This window comes from Sus scrofa, chromosome 3 (genome assembly GCF_000003025.6).
Source record: "Sus scrofa isolate TJ Tabasco breed Duroc chromosome 3, Sscrofa11.1, whole genome shotgun sequence".
Taxonomy (NCBI): Eukaryota; Metazoa; Chordata; class Mammalia; order Artiodactyla; family Suidae; genus Sus; species Sus scrofa.
The window spans coordinates 68,911,455-68,931,213 of record NC_010445.4 but is presented as its reverse complement, the minus strand read 5'-3'; the positions used below and the strand labels follow the sequence as shown (position 1 = coordinate 68,931,213).

At 47.8% G+C, this 19,759-nt stretch overlaps 1 protein-coding gene across 1 annotated transcript in view; it reads left to right on the top strand.

Moving 5' to 3' along the window:
• The window catches only part of TET3 (tet methylcytosine dioxygenase 3), a 101,511-nt gene extending 89,193 nt beyond the window's left edge, over nucleotides 1–12,318 (top strand). The window contains 3 exon segments of the mRNA XM_021087365.1: nucleotides 199–336; nucleotides 3,501–3,837; nucleotides 4,435–12,318. Of these exon segments, the coding sequence (XP_020943024.1) occupies nucleotides 199–336; nucleotides 3,501–3,837; nucleotides 4,435–6,224 (2,265 nt within the window). The 3' untranslated portion in view covers nucleotides 6,225–12,318.

Genomic DNA, 19,759 nt, shown 5'->3' with positions numbered 1-19,759 from the left:
AGGGGAGCTTGAGATGACCCAGAAGAGAGTAACTGCTCTGGGGCTTCAGCCACAAAACCTCCCTCCCTCGGCCCAGGGTGGACGGCTGTGGTCCTTAAGCTCCCCCCCTCCACCCCCCTCTAAGAGCTGACCTCCCCTGTGCGGTCGGGGCTACTCACCTTAGGTCACTCGAGCAGCTCTCCTTGGCCATCCACACAGGTGACCAATGAGGAAATAGCGATTGACTGCCGTCTGGGGCTGAAGGAGGGGCGGCCCTTCTCAGGGGTCACGGCCTGCATGGACTTCTGTGCCCACGCCCACAAGGACCAGCATAACCTCTACAACGGGTGCACAGTGGTAAGGAAGCCTGAGATCTGACACAGCCCCGCCTGCAAGACAGCCCTGTTCTATGCAGATAGGTGGGCTCGAGGCAGGGAGGGACCTGGAGGCACTTGTGAGAAGTCAGAGTGCAGAGTGTGCAGAGACAGGGTTGGCTCTGTGTCCATGGCTCAGGTGGAGGCTGCAGAATGCAACCTCTTGGGCCCCCCAGTTATCTAAAATGTGATTCCAGGTCTCTCTGAGCACTTGGATTTAAGTCCAAACAACCTCTTAGTGGTTTGTTTTATTGAAGAATAGTTGGTTGACAGTGTTGTGTTGATTTCTGCTGTGCAGCAAAGTGACTGTTAAACGTAGACTTTGTCACATCTTTTCAATGTGTGGTTCCTCATAGGATGTTGCATATAGTTCCCTGTGCTAGACAGTAGGACCTGGTCAAACAGCCTCTGGATGCATGGGCCCCGGGTCTTGCTCTAGATGCTGGGGAGTAAAACGGATCGAGAGCTGCTGTTGGGTCTGTGATAAGACGCCCTGCAGCACTGCAGGCATAGGGGCAGGTGAAGTAGGGTAAGGGATGAAATGACAGCAGGGGCTGTGGAGAGAGACCTCTTTGAGGAGGGGCACCTGAGTAGGGACGAGGAAGTAAGGAACGAAGCCGTGGGGTGGCGCGCTCCAGGCGGGAGGGCCAAGCAGGCAGAGGCTCAGGAGTGAGATTAGAGGGGCTGGCAGGGGCGAGGCGGCAAGGCGCATGAGAGAGGCCTCGGGGAAGGTGTGGAGGGCTTTTCGGCTGGGAATGCTAAGATCTGACTTAGAGAGTCAGAAGCAGTCTCTTGGTCCTGCAGGTAGAGGTTACAGTGGGGGGAGGTGGGGAGAGAATCAGAACAGGGAGGCCAGGAAGGAGGCTGGGATGGTTTCCCAGGTGACAGGGCTGGGGCAGGAGTGACTGTGACAGTGGGGAGTAATTGGACAGGCTTTAGTTGATTTTGAAGGTATAGCTTGAGAGTATTTGCTGATGGGCTGGACATAGGATGTCTGAGTTGCTTGAGCGTGTGGGCTGGTTGAGTGTTGGTGTTATGTACTAAGATGGAGAAGACCAGGAAAAGACCAGTTTGGGGGTGAAAATCAAGAATTCTGTTTTGAGGAGTTCCCATGGTGGCTCAGCAGGTTAAGAACCCGACATTGTCTCCACGAGGATGCGGGTTTGATCCCTGGCCTCTCTCAGTGGGTTAAGGATCCAGCGTTGCCATGAGCTATGGTTTAGGTCGCAGACGTGGCTCAGATCTGGCGTTGCTGAGGCTGGGGTGTAGGCCTGCAGCTGCAGCTCCAGTAATGCCACAGGTGTGGCACTAAAAAGCAAAAAAAAACCCCAAAAAAACCAAAAAAGAACACATGGTGGACAACTTTCTGTGTCAGTGGCTCTAGATTTACTTATTTGAGCATGTTCTGAGGCTGTGTGTATGGCTGTGCCAGTCAGTGCTTTCAGGCTTCCTCTATAAGCCACAGGGAAGGCAAGCTCAGCATGGGTTTGTGCAGTGGCCCCAGGCAGGGTAAGGACTCTTATAGCCTTGGAGTGCTTGTTTGGCAGCTTACTGGGCAGCAGTAGGGTTGGCCAGGAGGCAGAGAGGGGAGAGGAGGGCCTGGAGCCTGACTGGGGATTTTGTGGAAAGGGATGGGGAAGGCAGGGTCAGTAAGCCGTCTAATAATTTCTGTAGGCTCTGGGCTATCAGAGTGGCCCCTACTTGTCCATACCTGGCCCTGAGGTGATTCAGGGCAGTGAGAATGTTTGCTTATATGTGAGTTTGATGAAGATGGTTGGGGGTGGGGACCCTGGGCTGGTTCACGTGCATATCAGAGTTACACTGGAAGGGGGTCATTTGCTCTCTCTAGAAATTAGCTGGTCCTAGGGCAGGATGGCCCCTCCAGGATCAAGGCCCTCCCCCCAGATGCCAGAAAGTCAGAAATACAGAAACTAAAAATACAGTCAATACAAGACTAAAAAGTAAATGAGAAAAAAAAAAAGTCAAACCTCATTAGTCATCAGAAAAACACGTACCAGCAACATATACATTTTGTGCAGAACAAAGTAGAAAGTTTTACAGAAATGAATGGCAAAAGTGTCAGGAAAAAAGTATAGAGAAATTGAAACTCATTCTGCCAGTGGAACGCTGGTAGCAGTGCCATGGGGCAGGTAGTACATGGCAATTCCGCCCCACAGTGATTACTCTAAGGACTTAAGTGTTTTAGAAAATTCAGTGAAAAGGATAAAGTATTATTTATGATAGAGAAAAATTGAACACAGGTTTAAATAGCACTAAGAGATTAAATAAATTAACACATTGATCCAGTGGAATAATATGGTATATTAGTAAATCATATTGGGGAAGAATATTTAATGTGTAAGAAAATAGAGTATATTAAGAAAAAATGAAGTTATTCTAAAACTGTATGTATAATATATATGATCCTATTTAATTATCAAAAAGTGGGTGTTCCTGTCATGGCTCAGCGGAAACGAATCTGACTGGCATCCATGAGGACACAGGTTCAGTCCCTGGCTTTGCTCAGTGGGGTAAGGATCCGGCGTGGCCGTGAGCTGTGGTGTAGGCCGGCAGCTACAGCTCCCATTCGACCCCTAGCCTGGGAACCTCCGTATGCCATGGGTGTGGCCCTAAAAAGACAAAAAACAAACAAACAAAAAGGGACCAAGTATTTATAGTGGTTGTTTCTGATTGGTGGGATTATGGAGATAATTTTTGTGTCCTATGTGCGGGCCTCAATTTTCTACAGCCAGCACATATAGTTTTCAGTTTTAAGAGCAAAAGCAGGCTGAATGTTGAAGGTGAGGAAGATGATGGTGGAGTTCTGAGGTCTGGGGGATGACATGTAATGACAGTGACAGCAGTGGAGGGCAGAGCATCTCTCCCCTTTCCGGCTCTTTGACCCTGGACTAGTCATCTCATCCCCTCTCAGCCTCATTGGAGTGAATGGATGTGCTTTGAAAGCTGTAGAGCAGACTCTAAATGTTGGTGAGACTGTCACTCTATGAACCAAGACAGGGCGCTTTTTAGACACTCTAGAAAGTGACGGTGGATGGCTGGGGTGTGTGCGGAAGGGGGCGGCCCCTCCCTCTCAGCATCCGGCTCCCCCAACCCCATGTGTCCCCCTTCTCTCTCTGCTTGGGGCAGGTCTGCACCCTGACCAAGGAAGACAATCGCTGCGTGGGCAAGATCCCCGAGGACGAGCAGCTGCACGTGCTCCCCCTGTACAAGATGGCCAACACGGATGAGTTTGGCAGTGAGGAGAACCAGAACGCCAAGGTGGGCAGCGGGGCCATCCAGGTGCTCACCGCCTTCCCCCGTGAGGTCCGGCGCCTGCCTGAGCCTGCCAAGTCCTGCCGCCAGCGGCAGCTGGAAGCCAGGAAGGCAGCAGCCGAGAAGAAGAAGATTCAGAAGGAGAAGCTGAGCACTCCTGAGAAGATCAAGCAGGAGGCCCTGGAGATGGCCGGCATCTCCACTACCCCAGGTGTGTGGGAGGGGTGCCCAGCGGGGGTGGCACAGGCGCTCTTGGGTGGGGGGCCCAGACAGCCCCCTCACTACCCCTCTTCCTGCCCTGAGATAGAAATCCAAACAGAAGAGCACTGGGGTCTATGGCAGCCGTCTGGACCTTGTGTTATCTCAAGTTTGTCAGTCAGTGCCATCGCCCTGACAGCTTCAGGACCCCAGACCTGATAGGTGGCACCTGGGAGCCAAGTGCGTGGGGGCCTTGCTGTCTTCCCAGAGGGCAGCTGGGTGTCCCCGGCTTGCCTGCCCCACTGGCTGAGAGTCTGCAGCGAGGCAGCAGGATTTACCGTGTGGGGCGGCCCATGTCTCTGCAGGGGCTGGCACGAGGGGGCCTCAGTGGGGATGTGTGGAGTTGGCGGGTGGGGCGGGCATGGGGGGATGATGCGGTGGGGGGCTCTCCCGACCACTCCTCCCAGGGCTTCAGTGGGCTGTGCAGGTCCAGCCTCGCTCATCTTGCCTGCCCTGCAGAGGAAACCTTCGGGGAACTTCATCGCAGCCCTCCTGTGGGGCCTTCCCTCTGGTTCCCTGTGCTCCTTCTCCATCTGCCTCCCGTTTGCAGGCCTGTCTCTGAAGGCTGGATTGTCCCAGCAGAACCTGAAGCCCTCCCTCAAGGTGGAGCCGCAGAACCACTTTAGCTCCTTCAAATACAGTGGCAACGCGGTGGTGGAGAGCTACTCGGTGCTGGGCAACTGCCGGCCCTCCGACCCCTACAGCGTGAACAGCGTGTACTCCTACCACTCCTACTATGCACAGCCTGGCCTGGCCTCCGTCAACGGCTTCCACTCCAAGTACGCTCTTCCGTCGTTCAGCTACTACAGCTTTCCATCCAGTAACCCCGTCTTCCCCTCTCAGTTCCTGGGTCCTAGCGCCTGGGGGCACAGTGGCAGCAGCAGCAATTTTGAGAAGAAGCCAGACCTCCACGCTCTGCACAACAGCCTGAGCCCGGCCTACGGTGGTGCTGAGTTTGCCGAGCTGCCCGGCCAGGCTGTTCCTACAGACACCCACCACCCCAGTCCTCACCACCAGCAGCCTGCTTATCCAGGCCCAAAGGAGTATCTGCTTCCCAAGGCCCCCCAGATTCACCCAGTGTCCAGGGACCCCTCTCCCTTTGCACAGAGCTCCAATTGCTACAACAGATCCATCAAGCAAGAGCCAGTGGATCCACTGGTCCATGTCGAATCTGTATCCAGAGAGCCTGGCAAGATAGGCAAAACGCCTCTGCCTGAGGCATCTCAGAACGGGGGACCCAATCACCTATGGGGACAGTACTCAGGAGGCCCAAGCATGTCCCCCAAGAGGACTACCAGTGTGGGTGGCAGCTGGGGTGTGTTCCCTCCTGCAGAGAGCCCGGCCCTTGTCCCTGATAAGCTCAGTTCCTTGGGGGCTGCCTGCCTGACCCCTTCCCGCTTCGCGGATGGCCAACATCAGTGGGGCCTGTTCCCCAGTGAGGGACAGCAGCCAGCCCCCCAGCCTGGAGGACGGCTACGAAGCAAACCATGGAGCCCCTGCAAGTTTGGAAACACCCCCACGGCCTTGTCTGGGCCCAGCCTGACTGAGAAGTCATGGGGGGTGGGGGCGGGCGATCTCACCTCAGCCCTGAAGGGTGGTCCCGGATTCCAAGACAAGCTGTGGAGCCCCCTGAAAGGGGAGGGGGGAAGGATTCCAACCCCAGGGGCGAGCCAGCTGGACAAAGCCTGGCAGTCCTTCGGCATGCCCCTGGGCCCCAGTGACAAGCTGTTTGGGGCCCTGAAGTCTGAGGAGAAGCTGTGGGATCCCTTCAGCCTGGAGGAGGGGACGGCCGAGGAGCCCTCGAGCCAGGGGACGGTGAAGGAGGAGAAGGGCGGTGGCGGTGCTGTCGAGGAGGAGGAAGAGCTGTGGTCCGACAGCGAACACAACTTCCTGGACGAGAACATTGGTGGCGTGGCCGTGGCGCCCGCTCACGGCTCCATCCTCATCGAGTGTGCCCGGCGGGAGCTGCACGCCACCACGCCCCTCAAGAAGCCCAACCGCTGCCACCCCACCCGCATCTCGCTGGTCTTCTACCAGCACAAGAACCTCAACCAGCCCAATCACGGGCTGGCCCTCTGGGAGGCCAAGATGAAGCAGCTGGCGGAGAGGGCGCGGGCGCGGCAGGAGGAGGCCGCCCGGCTGGGCCTGGGCCAGCAGGAGGCCAAGCTCTATGGGAAGAAGCGCAAGTGGGGGGGTGCCATGGTCACCGAGCCCCAGCATAAGGAGAAGAAGGGGCTCGTCCCCACCCGGCAGGCGCTGGCCATGCCCACAGACTCGGCGGTCACCGTGTCGTCCTATGCCTACACGAAGGTCACCGGCCCCTACAGCCGCTGGATCTAGGAGCCAGGGTGCCAGGGAGCCAGCGTACCTCAGCGTCGGGCCCGGCCCGAGCTGCCTCTGTGGTGCTTTTGCCCTCACACCTGGGGGCGGGTTGGGGGTGCAGAAGTCTTTTTATCTATATATACATATATAGATACGCATATATATGTATTTATGGTCCAAACCTCAAAACTGACCCGCCCCTCCTTCCCCCCACTTCCCCAGCACTTTGAAGAAGAAACTACGGCTGTCGGGTGATTTTTTCGTGATCTTAATATTTATATCTCCACGTTGGCTTTTTTCCCCCCTTGTTTGGGGGGCTTTTATTTTCTCTTGTTTTTAAAACTCTATCCTTGTATATCACAATAATGGAAAGAAAGTTTATAGTGTCCTTTCACAAAGGAGTAGTTTTAAATTCCATTTAAAATGTGTATTTATTGGATTTTTTTAAAGTGACAATTGTAATGGTAAAGGATCGGCAGGAAAGGCCAGAAGCACTCATTCCTGCCCAGTTGCGCTGGGCCCGGTGAGCCTGGCCCTCTTGGGAGCTGACGAGGTTCTCTAGCCATCTGCCCCTCATGAGCCAAGTGCAGGTTGTAGCCACCCACTGCATCCCTCCTGATAGACATGCCTTCCCTCCGGCGGGTGGGGGAGCCCTCAGGACAGCTTCTGTCCTCTCCGGTAGGATGGAAGAATCTGTAGAAAAACATCTGGGGACCCTTTTCCAGTCCCCAGCGTTGGAGCCGGGGATGGGGCAGGTGCACCCCAGGCCAGGCACCTGAGATGCGGGCGTAGATTCCGCCCCCCACCCCAACCAGGTTGGAAGTAGACAGCTTCAAGCTTGCTAGTCTCCACACTGAATCCTCTCTGTCCGTTATCTCTCAAGTCACGTGGTATCGTGGTCCCCTCAGCAGCACCTCGGGACGGAGCTGGAATCGAGAGGTTCTCAGGAGCCTTTTCCACCAAGCTGACCAGCCAATGAGTACTGGCTGAAGGAATTTGTCTTACTGGCAGTTTTTTGTTTTTGTTTTCGTTTTTTTAATGCCCCAAAGTCTATGCTGATACCGAAAAGGGCTACTGTATCTTTAAAAACAAGAAGTCGAACCCAAGCTGTGAAAAGCCTGTGGTGCTGTGTGCAGCGCTGCGCTGCGCAGGGCCTGGTGCTGTAGTGTTGTGCTGGGACCTCCTTGATGCGGGCGGCCGCGCCCCACAGGAGCTCCGCACAGCGGTGCAACAGCAGTAACACATCTCCTCTTCCCTGGAGTTAACATTGGACAATGGTGCATGCCTCACCCCTGAGCCCACCCCCTCCGCGCCAGCATTTGGGGAGTGGGCTAACACTTCACAGTTTTAAGATGCAAGAGTCAAGCATTTTCAGCAGGTAGCTATGATTTTGTTCCTCCCTACTTGGTGCCATTTCTCTATTCGGTCATTTTCTCCTTTCCTTCCTCCCCTCTCCACCCCCCCTGAACCGGCCCGTTTCTAAAATTCTGGTGCATTCATTCGTTCAGTTCTTCGGAATGAGAATGTGGTGCTTACTTTTTCCGACGTTGTTGAGAGAGGTTGGGGCCTGCAGGTGGAAGCAACGTGCGTCGACAGCAAGTCAGACTTCTTGGAGTGTTTGTTTTTCCAGTGGTTTTAGCAGAAGTTATAGCACGCTACCCAGGTGGATGAGTGTGTGGTGACCGGGAGGCTTCGTAAGGATGCAGAGGGGCATGTGGCCACACGGGGAATGACAGCCAAGCCCTGATATAAACATCAGATATTTATTGAGCAGTTTTATTCAGAGGTGGGTCTTCATAAAATGAGTTTAACAATCAAATGACGATGCTAAAGGCAAGTTCCTGAGCTTCCAGGTGCCTTGTTTAAGAGCTGAGAACCGACCCGCTGGGTGTTTACTGTAGCTGTTCCAGAAGCACTGGCGCAGAGTCGCTGTGAGATGTCCTGAGCATTTATGTGGTCTGGTTTTAACTGTAAATAGTGAAAAATTTTTAAGCACTTTTGCCTAGATTTAAACAGCAACTTGAAAAATAAAAGTATGTTTTAACATGTAATTGTGGGAGAAATTGTAAATAGTAGCTGACTATTTAACGTGCTTTGTCTATCCTTCACTTTTACCATATTCTGTAAAGTTGCATTTATTTTACAGGACAAAAATGAAATATTATTGCTTTTGAAATAAATACCCAAGAGCTTATCAGGATTTCGAATTATTCAGAACTCAGATTTATAGGAAAACCTCTGACCTTCAGTTTGACAAGCTAAAGGAAGCAGAGTCTTTGATGAGCATGCTGATTTTCTAGTTTTGAGGAAAAGTTGGGTCCTTTAAATGCTATTTTGCTTATCGCATCAGTACTTTTATGCAGGTCTTATTTGACTCCGTGCTTAGGTAGATGCGGGGGTGCCTTGAAAACTTCATTTTAAATTATCTTAAGCAAGAAATACAATATTTTACAAAACGTTTGGCGAATGTGACCGTCTGTGTGACCCGGGAGAGCCCCAGGTTGGCTGTCGGTTTGGAAGGTCCCGAGTGTAACCCAGGTGCTTCTGATACGTGGCATGTATGAATCTCCCTGGTGTGTGTTAAATAGACTCTTCCCCCTCATCACCCTTTGGTAGCAAAGCCATTAGATGAAAGGAGAAACCCATACAAGCTAAAAGCATGTGATGTCTGTCCCCCACCCCGGCCCACACAGCCTGTGGTTCCTAAATTTCTAGATTAGCAAATAGGCTGCTGAGAAGTGAGTCAAGAGGCAGTCTCCATTGGACGTTCCCGTGCCCTTCCGAACGGTGTTGCAGAAATTGGGTGGTGCTGTTGCCATGCTCAAGCCCATGCTGATTTGTACACACTACATGTATAACCTACCTCAAATCTCAGTCATTAAATTAGCATGCTTTAGACGTATGTTTAAAAAATAACTATGCACAGCTCTTTATCCCCCGCCCCTTGCTGCTGAAGGTTTCTTAAAGAGAAAAATCAAATTTTTATTTTTTACTGGCACTATCATTTTTTAAGTCCTAAAGATGATTAACAGACATTTTTATCATGAGAAGAAAAATAAAGCCATTGCAACTAAAGAACCTAACGAACGGCATGACCAAGTTGTAAGAATGATAGTAGAGCAGCGGAAGTGATGGAGTCTTAGCGTCATCTCCCCAGCGCGCCCTGTCCACGGCCGCCATTCACATGCAGCGCAGACATTTGGTTCTTCTTTCGTTTTGTTCTGTCGTCCCTGCCTTTTGCGTGCAAGGAAAGTACTTGCGAAGTTTTGTGCTGAGAGGTTTTTCAAATCAAAATCGCTTTTCGGCAGGTTCTCGCCTAATAACTGGTGCTAGCTCAAGAAACCGTTATCTAACCATCAGAAATCTTGACCAAGGTGTGTTTCATGGATTTTGAGGTGTTTTTGTTTTTGTCATCGTTTGGTGTGTTTTTTGGCAGGGCCTGGGTTTCCCACACTCCGGCTTCGTGGGGACTGCTTTGCCTTCTCTCTGAGATGACAGGCGTGCAGGGAAAGGTCCTACCCACCCCCTCTTGGTCCTTCCACCAGCCTCTTTTGGAAACAGTAGTTTGCAGAGCAAGGGACTTAGAGAGTGCTAAGGCAGGGAAAGAAGCAGCCAGTCCCGGCTGCTTTGTACCACACAGCAGTGGGTGTGTGAGGACGGTGACAGCGGCGAGCAGACGGTAACCTGATTCCATTGAGAGGTGCCCGCCAGGCTTCAGGAAGTAAAACACCGCCAGATCTCACACCAGGGTAGTGCTGCGCAGAATTGAAACGATAGCCCCAACGTGCCTCAACCAACCTCTCTTTCCTTTTGTTACTGAAGTGTGTTTTATGGACTGGGAAGCATTTTTATGAATTGAAATAGTCTAAATAAAATGGTGCTATGGTGTTTTAATGTGACTGTCCCTGATCCTGTCCTGCTGAGGTGCTATCAAGGTTCTGAAACCACAACCAACCAAAAATAAGGTGGGCTCCAGTCTCTCTTGGCTTCCCCTCCCCCCTCCCCCCTTTTTTGGTGCTGTCTCCTTAGACCTCTGTTTACGTGCTAGAACCTGCTCCGGGCAGTTTTTCTGTTTTGTTTTCTTCTTTTGCTGGCCAGACAGAAAGGCAAGACTTGGAGGCAGCCAGCCCCCTGTTATCGTGGGGGTGGGGTGGGTAGGCCTGCCTGGCCTGCAGGTGGAAGGCGCTGTGGCTTGACATCTGGCCGCTCAGGCCTAATGAGAAAGGAAGCGTGAAGGCCTTTTTGTTTGGTTTGTTTTGTTTTGTTTTTGAGGAAGGGGAGTCAGGTACTCCGAATGTGGCAGGCGTTCTCATAGTCAACACACATTCCTCCCACCCCCCTGTCCAGGGTGCCAAGTAGAAGTCTCTGAAAATCCCAGAGGTGCTCTGCCTGCCGAGGTGGACCAGATGGCCCTCCTTCCTCCCCCAGCACTGGCCAGGACCGTGGTGGGCAGGGGGCTCATTCGTTTGCTCCTCGCAGCCTTTGCCCCAGCATTGCTTCTGCCTCTCGTTGGTAACCCCTCACGTTCAAACTAAAGGAAGGAGCGTTCTTTGCTTGCTCGGTGCCGCTGAGGCTGTTTTTAGTTGGTGCTATTCTAAATTTCTTCTCGGGTCCACAGAAGTTGATGTTGTAAAAACTCAACAGGAAGCTCCATTTTGTGTCATCCACTGTCACAGTAATTTTTTTAAATACCTCAAAAACAGGACATCGTGACAACTTTGGTAAAGTAGATTCCATGACGGTCGGATAGCGACAGGTTATCCTCTTGATGATGTGCTTGACCTTGAAGCATCCAGGGTCATTTTATTTTTTCATTCTTCAGTTAAAATGGCAGAACGCCTAAAGGAAGGACTGTGGTTGACTTTATTTTGTTTCCTTTTTTTTAAGTTTTGCTTTGGAATAAAATGTGAATTTCCTATGCCCATCTCATTGAGCTTTTTTTCAGTCATTGTTGCTGTCATTCGAAATGACGCCTTCAAAACCTAGTTTTATCAGCCAGCTGCATCTGCTGTAGTACATGGCCAACTTCAGCATACCCTGGACCAAAACGAACATCTTTTGAGGTGCGTACCCCCAGCACAGGTTGTACGGTCCCACCCCCACACGTGCGGGGAGAGCTATTTCCACGTGTGAGGCCCCTGTCTTGGCGCCCCCAGCCCTTCCTCCCGCAGAGCCACCCACAAGAGCAAAGCAATAGGCTTCTTCCCTGAGCAGAGACTGCAGCACAGAAATGCAAGGTCTGAAGTTGCTTTTTGCCCAAGAATCAGTGAGAACTGGCCGACTTCCTCGTTTGCTTCTGTTCTGATATCAGGGATGCGTTTCGTAGTGGTACTCTTTGCTCTCTTTTCTCGTTTTGACTACCTGTCATTCAGGGATAACTCATCATTATTCCCATGAGGATTTAAAACTACTATTTGGCTCATCTGAACATCCAAATTGTCTTGGTTCCAGTATGTTGTTTTTTCTTTTGAGGGGAAAAAGGAGGAGAAAAACAGGAGTGAGGTAATTTCTTTTTCACGCATTCTGATTAAAAAAAGAAACAAGGGCAGGTCATATTGTGGCATATTCATGCGTTAGACTTAATCTAGAACCCCTGTAGCTTTTTGATGTGTTTTATTTCTTCTCTCTTTGAATTCCTGTTTGGTTACTTGGCTTCCAATGGAGGTGAACTTAACAACCATACTTGAATATTCCGTCTTGACTTTGTAACTGTGGCTACTTGAAATGAAGTTTATCTGGGGTTGATGGATGAATGGTAGATTTTTGCAATGTCTCAAGGCAATAGGATGTGTATTATTAAACTGTAGATATTCTTAGTACAGTAAATTTATGCTGATAATTTTATTTTGTATAATTTTTACTTTTTTGTTAATATTTTTTCTTCCCACTTTATCGGTTTGCCTCCTGAGCGACCCTCCTTACCCTCCCTTCTCCCCCAGTGTTTCAGCAAATTTAATTTAGGGTGCCTAGAAATTGCAAGTATGTATCCTTTTTGATTTGTATTTTATTATAATTTACACAAACAGCTGGGTTTGTGAACTGTATTACTCCTGGTATCTTTAAAATATTGTGGGTGTTTTAATAAATTTTATATTTATTTTTTGCACTCAAATTCAGTGTGAATTCTTTTTTCCTCTCATTGAGCCAGGCCCAGATTGTGGTGGTTAAGTTTCCCTAGGAGTTCCCATTGTGGCGCAGTGGTTAACGAATCTGACTAGGAACCATGAGGTTGCGGGTTCCATCCCTGGCCTTGCTCAGTGGGTTAAGGATCCGGCGTTGCCGTGAGCTGTGGTGTGGGTCGCAGATGCGGCTCGGATCCTGCGTTGCTGTGTCTCTGGCGTAGGCCGGTGGCGACAGCTCCAATTCGACCCCTAGCCTGGGAACTTCCAAATGCCGTCGAGAGCGGCCCTAGAAAAGACAAAGCAAAAAAAGAAAAAAAAAAAAAAGAATTCGACTGCAGCGGCCTGGGTCATTGCAGCAGCTCAGATTTAATCTCTGGCCTGGGAACTTTCATGTGCCGAGGTTGCAGCCATAAAATTTAAAAAAAAAAAAAAAAAAGTTTCCCTGTGATTCCACCCTCCCCCACTTAGATAGCAGGTGCACGAAATGAAGCCATCATTAATACGGCTAATAGAGCCTGTCCTTGTCCCCTTCCACTTCCTGCATAAAGTAATGTTTGAAGGCTGGCCATTGTTAAAGCTAGCTCTAAGGGAAAGAAATAGGGGTGGTCTTTTACCCATCTGTATTTCTCCTTTCTTTTTTCCCCTTTTATCTTCCTGTCCTCTTTTTTCAATCAGTGTGGAGACTCCCCCCTCCCCCCAGTTAAAATTATTCACCTCTAATGTTATTTGCTAAGGATCTCCGAGTGCCCCTCCAGTGAACTCATGGCCTGAACAATCAGGAGGGAGGACCAAATAGGGGACCCTGGATTCTGCTGTCCTTGGGGAGATGAACTGTCCCATAAGGCCCATGCCTGGAGCTACCTTTTCTCATTCAAGTTGCCAATCCTGTTGGTGGCTGATCTCAAGCAGGAATTGCGGAAGGGACAAGAGAGAAAGGTGAATGGGAGGAGAAGCTGTCCCTCCCGCTTGAAGCATCTGACAAATGGATTCAGCCTCTCCGAGGGACCAATCAAGCCCGCAGTCCATAAAGACCAGCATTCTGTCCAGTTGATGTCAAAACACTCCGTGTTAGGTCACTGGACAGGAAAGCGCCCCTCTGAGGGTATCTGCCTGAAAAAAAACCCATGATCTTAACAAGGGTACCAGATGACATGCCTGGGGCTTTTCATCTCTGTTTTCATTCTTTTTTTTTTTTTTTTTTTTTTTTTTTTTTTTTTTTGTCTTTTGTCTTTTGTCTTTTTAGGGCTGCACCCTACAGCATGTGGAGATTCCCAGGCTAGGGGTTGAATTGGAGCTGTAGCTGCTGGCCTACACCACAGCTCACAACAACACCGGATCCTTAACCCACTGAGTGAGGCCAGGCATCGAACCTGTATTCTCATAGCTGCTGGTCAAATTCATTTCCTCTGAGCCATGATGGGAACTCCTCTGTTTTGTTTCAATTGCAGAGGAACCCTCTGGAAATGTCTGGGCACATGGGGCTACTGGGGACCCTCGTAGGCACTCCTGTGTTTTATGGAAGTGGGGTCACACTGTGTTTGGTAACCTGCTTCTTTCCACTTGACATCTTTGAGTTGAAAGAGCCCTAATGTTGTCTGTTGGCCCTATTCCCAGGGCCTGAGGTAAGGGCTGGGGGATTCCTGCTTCAGCAGGAGCTGATGCACTACTGGGTGACTATAAATATGCTTTCATCTCTTCTTATACACATTCCACACAAGTAGAGAAAAATTAGAAGACAAGAGCTTAAAAAAATTATCACTTTGAAATTCCACTGCAAGAGAACCACATATTGGCCACAAACATTTCCTGTGTATGTAAATATAACCACGTGTGTATATATATTTTTTTAACGGGATAAAACAATAAGACTATGTTGTAACCTTTTTCACTTAACATATTTTCAAATATTAAATACAGACCCAAGGAGTTCCCATTGTGGAACAGCAGAAACGAATCAGACTAGTATCCATGAGGACACAGGTTCAATCCCTGGCCTTGCTCAGTGGGTCAGGGATCCGGTGTTGCCCTGAGCTGTGAGGTAGTTTGCAGATGTGGCTTGGATCCCATGTTGCCATGGCTGTAGTGTAGGCCAGTAGCTGTAGCTCCGATTCAAGCCCTAGCCTGGGGACTTCCATATGCCGATGGTGAGGCCCTAAAAAAAAAAGAAAAACAGAACCATAGTTGACTTTCAAACAACACAGGGGTTAGGGGTGCCAACCCTCTGCACAATCAAAGACCCATTATTTAATCATCCACCTTCTGTGTCTGCAGTTCCTCGGAGTCTTAAGTTTTCATATCCACTGATTTGACCAACTTAGATCCTATAGTACTGCGGTATTTACTATTGCAAAAACAGTTCAAACCCATGTTGTTCAAGAATCAACTGTACGTCTTTTTTAAGAGTTGCCTAGGGAGTACCTTGGTGGTCTGGTGATTAGAATTCATTGCTTTCACTGCAGCAGCCCAGGCTCAGTCCCTGTTCTGGGAACTGAGATCCCACGTCAAGCTGCTGCATGCTATGGCCAAAATAAATAAATAAAAGAGTTGCCTAGTATTTCATTTTGTGGATTTAGAAGCTTTAATCATCCACATATCATTAGTGAACTCCAGGATCCCAACTTGTTGCAGTTATAAATTGAACTAATCTAAATCTGCCTCCATCTAGTTGCCACTGAATTTCTTTCTACACTAAGAAGCATCTCAGTTAAACCTCTGAGCCACATGACTGCATACTTAATACCCTGAACCTTCTTGTGACTTAGCTCAAGACCCTATCCTACCCCCCACCTGTCCCCAAGAGCATCCTTCTTTATAGTGAGATCTCTAGAAATGAACACTCTTCCAGAGGTGGATCTGGCTGGCCTAAACCTAGCACAGAGGCACCAAGAAGTTCCAGGATCTGGACATGCCACTTTTATTAACACACACCAAAGTTTACTAGCTTTTTAAGCAGCTGAGTCATGCTAAAAGGCTGTGTCGCTCTGTGGAAAAATACGGCTCCCTTGCTTCCAAATTTTGCAATGTGTGATGAGCTGTTTCATCTCCCTATGTCATTTTCTTTGTCTATAAAACAGACTAATCACAGCGCGTAAGACTGATAGGAGGGTCAGAAAAACACACTACAGGAGTAAAAGTACCAGGCATTTGAGATGTAGCAGGTAACAGAAGCTATCGTTTTTACTCTTGGCATGAGAGAGCTTTAAGTCGCTAAAGAGTCCAAGACTAAGTCATGGACCACATAGTGACCTCGTATGTAAACTGCCAAGTCAGGCTCCCCAGGACCAGCCTTTTTGCAATTCATCTTGGGTTTTAATTCTCCTCATGGCACTCGAAACTTAACTATCCGAAACTGACCGTTCAACCGCTGCTCCCTGCCAATGTTGGACCTTAATTTTGTCAGTATTGTTTTACCCTACATAACTATGCAAACTTGCTCAACAACCTCATCACAAGTTCCTCTGGTGAGGCTCTTGTAGGCTTCTTAATGTAGGAGAGCTGTTAGTCATTTGAGGTCTCCCATTGTACTCTGAAAATAACAAGCGCTCACCATCCTGTAAGAAGAAATGAAGTAATACCCTCGGGGAGCAGTGGATCAGCTGAAATACATTCAACACATGTAACTTAGCACACATCCCTATCAAAAACACAAGGACGTTACCGAAGATGCAAGAGGACCACACGTAGAAGACACCATGGAGTTAACTGTTATGGCTCAGTGGGTTAAGAACCCGATTAGTGTCCATGAGGATGCGGATTCAATCCCCGGCCTTCTCAGTGAGTTAAGGATCCGGTGTTGCTGTGAGCTGCAGTGTAGGTCATAGATGTGGCTCAGATCCCACGTGGCTGTGGCTGTGGCTGGGGCACAGGCCATGAGATGTGAATCTGATTCGACCCCTTACCCAGGAACTTCCAAACGCCTTGGGGTGGCCAAAAAAGAAAAAAAAAAAAAAAGAGAGAGAGAAAACTTTCAGATAGATTAAGTGACTTGCCCAAGACCATCAGCTAGGAAGAGGCAGAACCCAGACTCAAACCAGGTGTGTCTGACACCAGCCTGTGCCCAATCCAAATATACCCCTGCTTCTTCGGCACTTTAAGAGCCAATGTACCCAGGGAGTTCCGGTTGTGGTGCAGTGGGAATGAATTAACTTCTAGTAGTGCCAGTGTTCCCTAATTGCTCTATATCTAGGTGTTTCCTGCTTATTTTTCTACATAAACTTCAGAATGAACTTGTCTAGCACTAGGAAAAAAAACTTGCCTGCTTATTTTTCTACATAAACTTCAGAATGAACTTGCCTGCTTATTTTTCTACATAAACTTCAGAATGAACTTGTCTAGCACTAGGAAAAAAAACTTGTTGATACATTTATTTGACTGACCTTACATTTAAATGAATTTAGAATGACATTTTTTTATGCTGTTGAGTCCTTCTATCCAAGAATGAGATTACAGAATAGACAAGTCTATTCTGTCTTTTAGAATGTCTTGAAATTTTCCTCATATGGGATTTGCACTTTTCTTGTTTATTCCTAAATATATTATCTTTCCATCTTGCATTGTAAGTGGGGCTTTCTCATTCATTTTATCTTCTAACTGGCTATTGTTTTTATATGAGAAGGCTATCGGTTTTTATATGTTAATTTTGAACATTGCTAGTTTGTTGAATTCTTTTATCATTTGAGTTAGCTTTAACTTACTTAGAGATTTCTAGATATGCTATGTCATATGCATATAGAAATAATTTTACCTCTCCTTTTTCTTTTTTTTTTTCTTCTTCTTAATTTTTATTTATTTATTTTTTTTGCTTGTTTTTAGGGCCTCACCGGTGGCATATGGAGGTTCCCAGGCTAGGGGTCTAATCGGAACTACAGCCGCCAGCCTACGCCACAGCCACAGCAAAGCAGGATCCAAGCCTCGTCTGTGACCTACACCACAGCTTACAGCAACGCCAGATCCTTAACCCACTGAGCAAGGCTACGGATCTAACCTGCAACCTCATGGTTACTAGTCGGGGTTCATTTCCACTGCGCCACAACAGGAACTCCTCCTTTTCCAGTTTTTATGCTCTAATTGCTCCCTTGTCTAATTGCATTGGATAATAATTCTAATACGATGCTAAATAGTAATGGAGATTGGAGTTCCCATTGTGGCTCAGCAAGTTAAGAACCTGACTAATGTCTATGATGACGTGGGTTCAATCCTGGCCTCACTCTCAAGGATCTGGCATTGCTTCCAGCTGCAGTGTAGGTCGCAGATGCAGTTTGGATCCCAAGTTGCTGTGGCTGTGGCATAGGTTGGCAGCGGCAGTTCCAACTGACCCCTAGCCTAGAAACGTCCATAGGCCACGGGTGAGGCCCTAAAATGGAAAAAAAAAAAAAAAAAGAATTTATATAAATGTGTATTACTGTCATGGTTAGAAATATCAACCAATTACAATTTTATTGGTGTTTTGATCAGGAATACCTACATTTTGTCAAAAAGCCTTTTCAGCATGCCTGGAGAATATATGGTAAATTATACTAATTAATTTCCAAATAGATTTCCAAATATGAACTATCTCTGCCTTTTTTTTTTCTTGACCCACTTGGTCATGAAGATTTATTTCCCTAAGGGGCTATTAGGTTAGGAATGCTATATTTGATTTAATTATTAAGGGAAATTGATTTACAGTTTAATTTTATATTTGTTTTACAAAAGGATTTAGCTATCTTCTTTCATTTTTTTAGTCCCTGGAACAACTTGTGTAGTATTGGAGTTATCTGGTGGTTAAAGTTTTGATAGAATTCCCCCGTGTACGGCGTATTTATTTGATAAATTTCTCTATTATTTTAGGGAGATTGGTCTCAATGTTTTCTCTCTCCACAGGGGTCAATTTTGGTAAATTGCATTTTCCTCTGAAATTATTCATTTTAAATGTGGTTTCAAATTTATTTGCATAAAATTGGAGTGCCTGTGTGGCTCAGCAGTAACAAACCTGACTGGGATCCATGAGGACGAGGGTTCAATCCCTGGCCTCACTCAGTGGATTAAGGATCCGTCATCACCATGAGCTGTGGTGTAGGTCCCAGACACAGCTTGGATCTGGTCTTGCTGTGGCTGTGGCATAGGTCAGCAGCTGCAGCTCTGTGTCGACCCCTAGCCTGGGAGCTTCCATGTCCCGCAGGAGTGGCCCTAAACACCTCCCCCTAAAAAATTAATTTGCATAAAATTGTACAAAATTGTACAAATATATGTTGTCATATATTTTTAAATTTCCTCTGTTCCAATGGTTATTTCCCTGTGCCCTTTCTTATTTTGTATTTTTGTGCTTTCTTCCTTTTTTCTTACTAAGTTTAGTTACTGGTTTGTTGATCTTGTTAATTTTTTTCCAAAAGAATCAGTGCTGTGTTTATTATTTCCACTCTTTTGTTTCTTACCTCATTAATTTATACTTTATGCTTATCATTTCCTTCCTTGTCCTTTCTTTGATTAATTTTTGGTCCTTCTTCTGGCTTTTTGAGGAAGTTAAAATTTAAACAAGTAAAAGATAGTTTATAGCCATCCAACTACTCCTTAGCAAAAACAAAGGGTTTTAAAAAATTTCCATTCTAGCTAGGAGTTCCTGTTGTGGCTCGTTGCGGCTCCATGGTAACTGACCCGACTAGTATCCATGAGGACGCAGGTTCAATCCCTGGCCCCACTCAGTGAGTTAAGGATCTGGCATTGCCGTGAGCTGTGGTGTAGGTCACAGACCCGATTTGGATCTGGTGTTGCTGTGGCTGTGGCATAGGCTGGCAGCTACAGCTCCGATTCTACCCCTCACCTGGGAACCTCCATATGTTGTGGGTGCTGCCCTAAAATAAACAAACAAACAAACAAACAAAAATTTCTATTCAAAGCTCTGAATCCTGGGAACAAAATTTATTCTAGAAAATTGTACCGAAAAATCTCCTTGAATTAAAGTTATGACATCAGTGACACAATATCATGATGTGAACATAAACATTTGTTTCATTCCTCAAATATACAAGATAAGGACCGCAGGAACAATGTAGGCCCTTCTGAGGTACTCTCTCTGCACCATATGATATAGTTTTAAGTTTTAGTCAAATTTTTAACCATAACATTTCAGTTTATTGACATGCATTATCTCTGAAGTTAATTCTCAGTCAATGGCACTCAATTCCATGCTTGGCTTTGGCTTAATCTTTATTTTGCTACATGGATTCAATGTGTTTGGTCCACTTCTGCCAGAAAGAGGGTGAGGATGTTGGAGGGTACAGTCTAGGCTTGATGTGCCCGTAGGAAGACCCACTCGTGGGCAGCTAGACGTAGTTGGGCAGCTATAAGCTATCTTTTATGTTGAAAGCATTCCCAGGCCAGGGATCGAACCCGAGCTGCTAGTGACTATGCCGGATCCTTAACACACTGCAACGCAATAGAACTGCCCTCTCG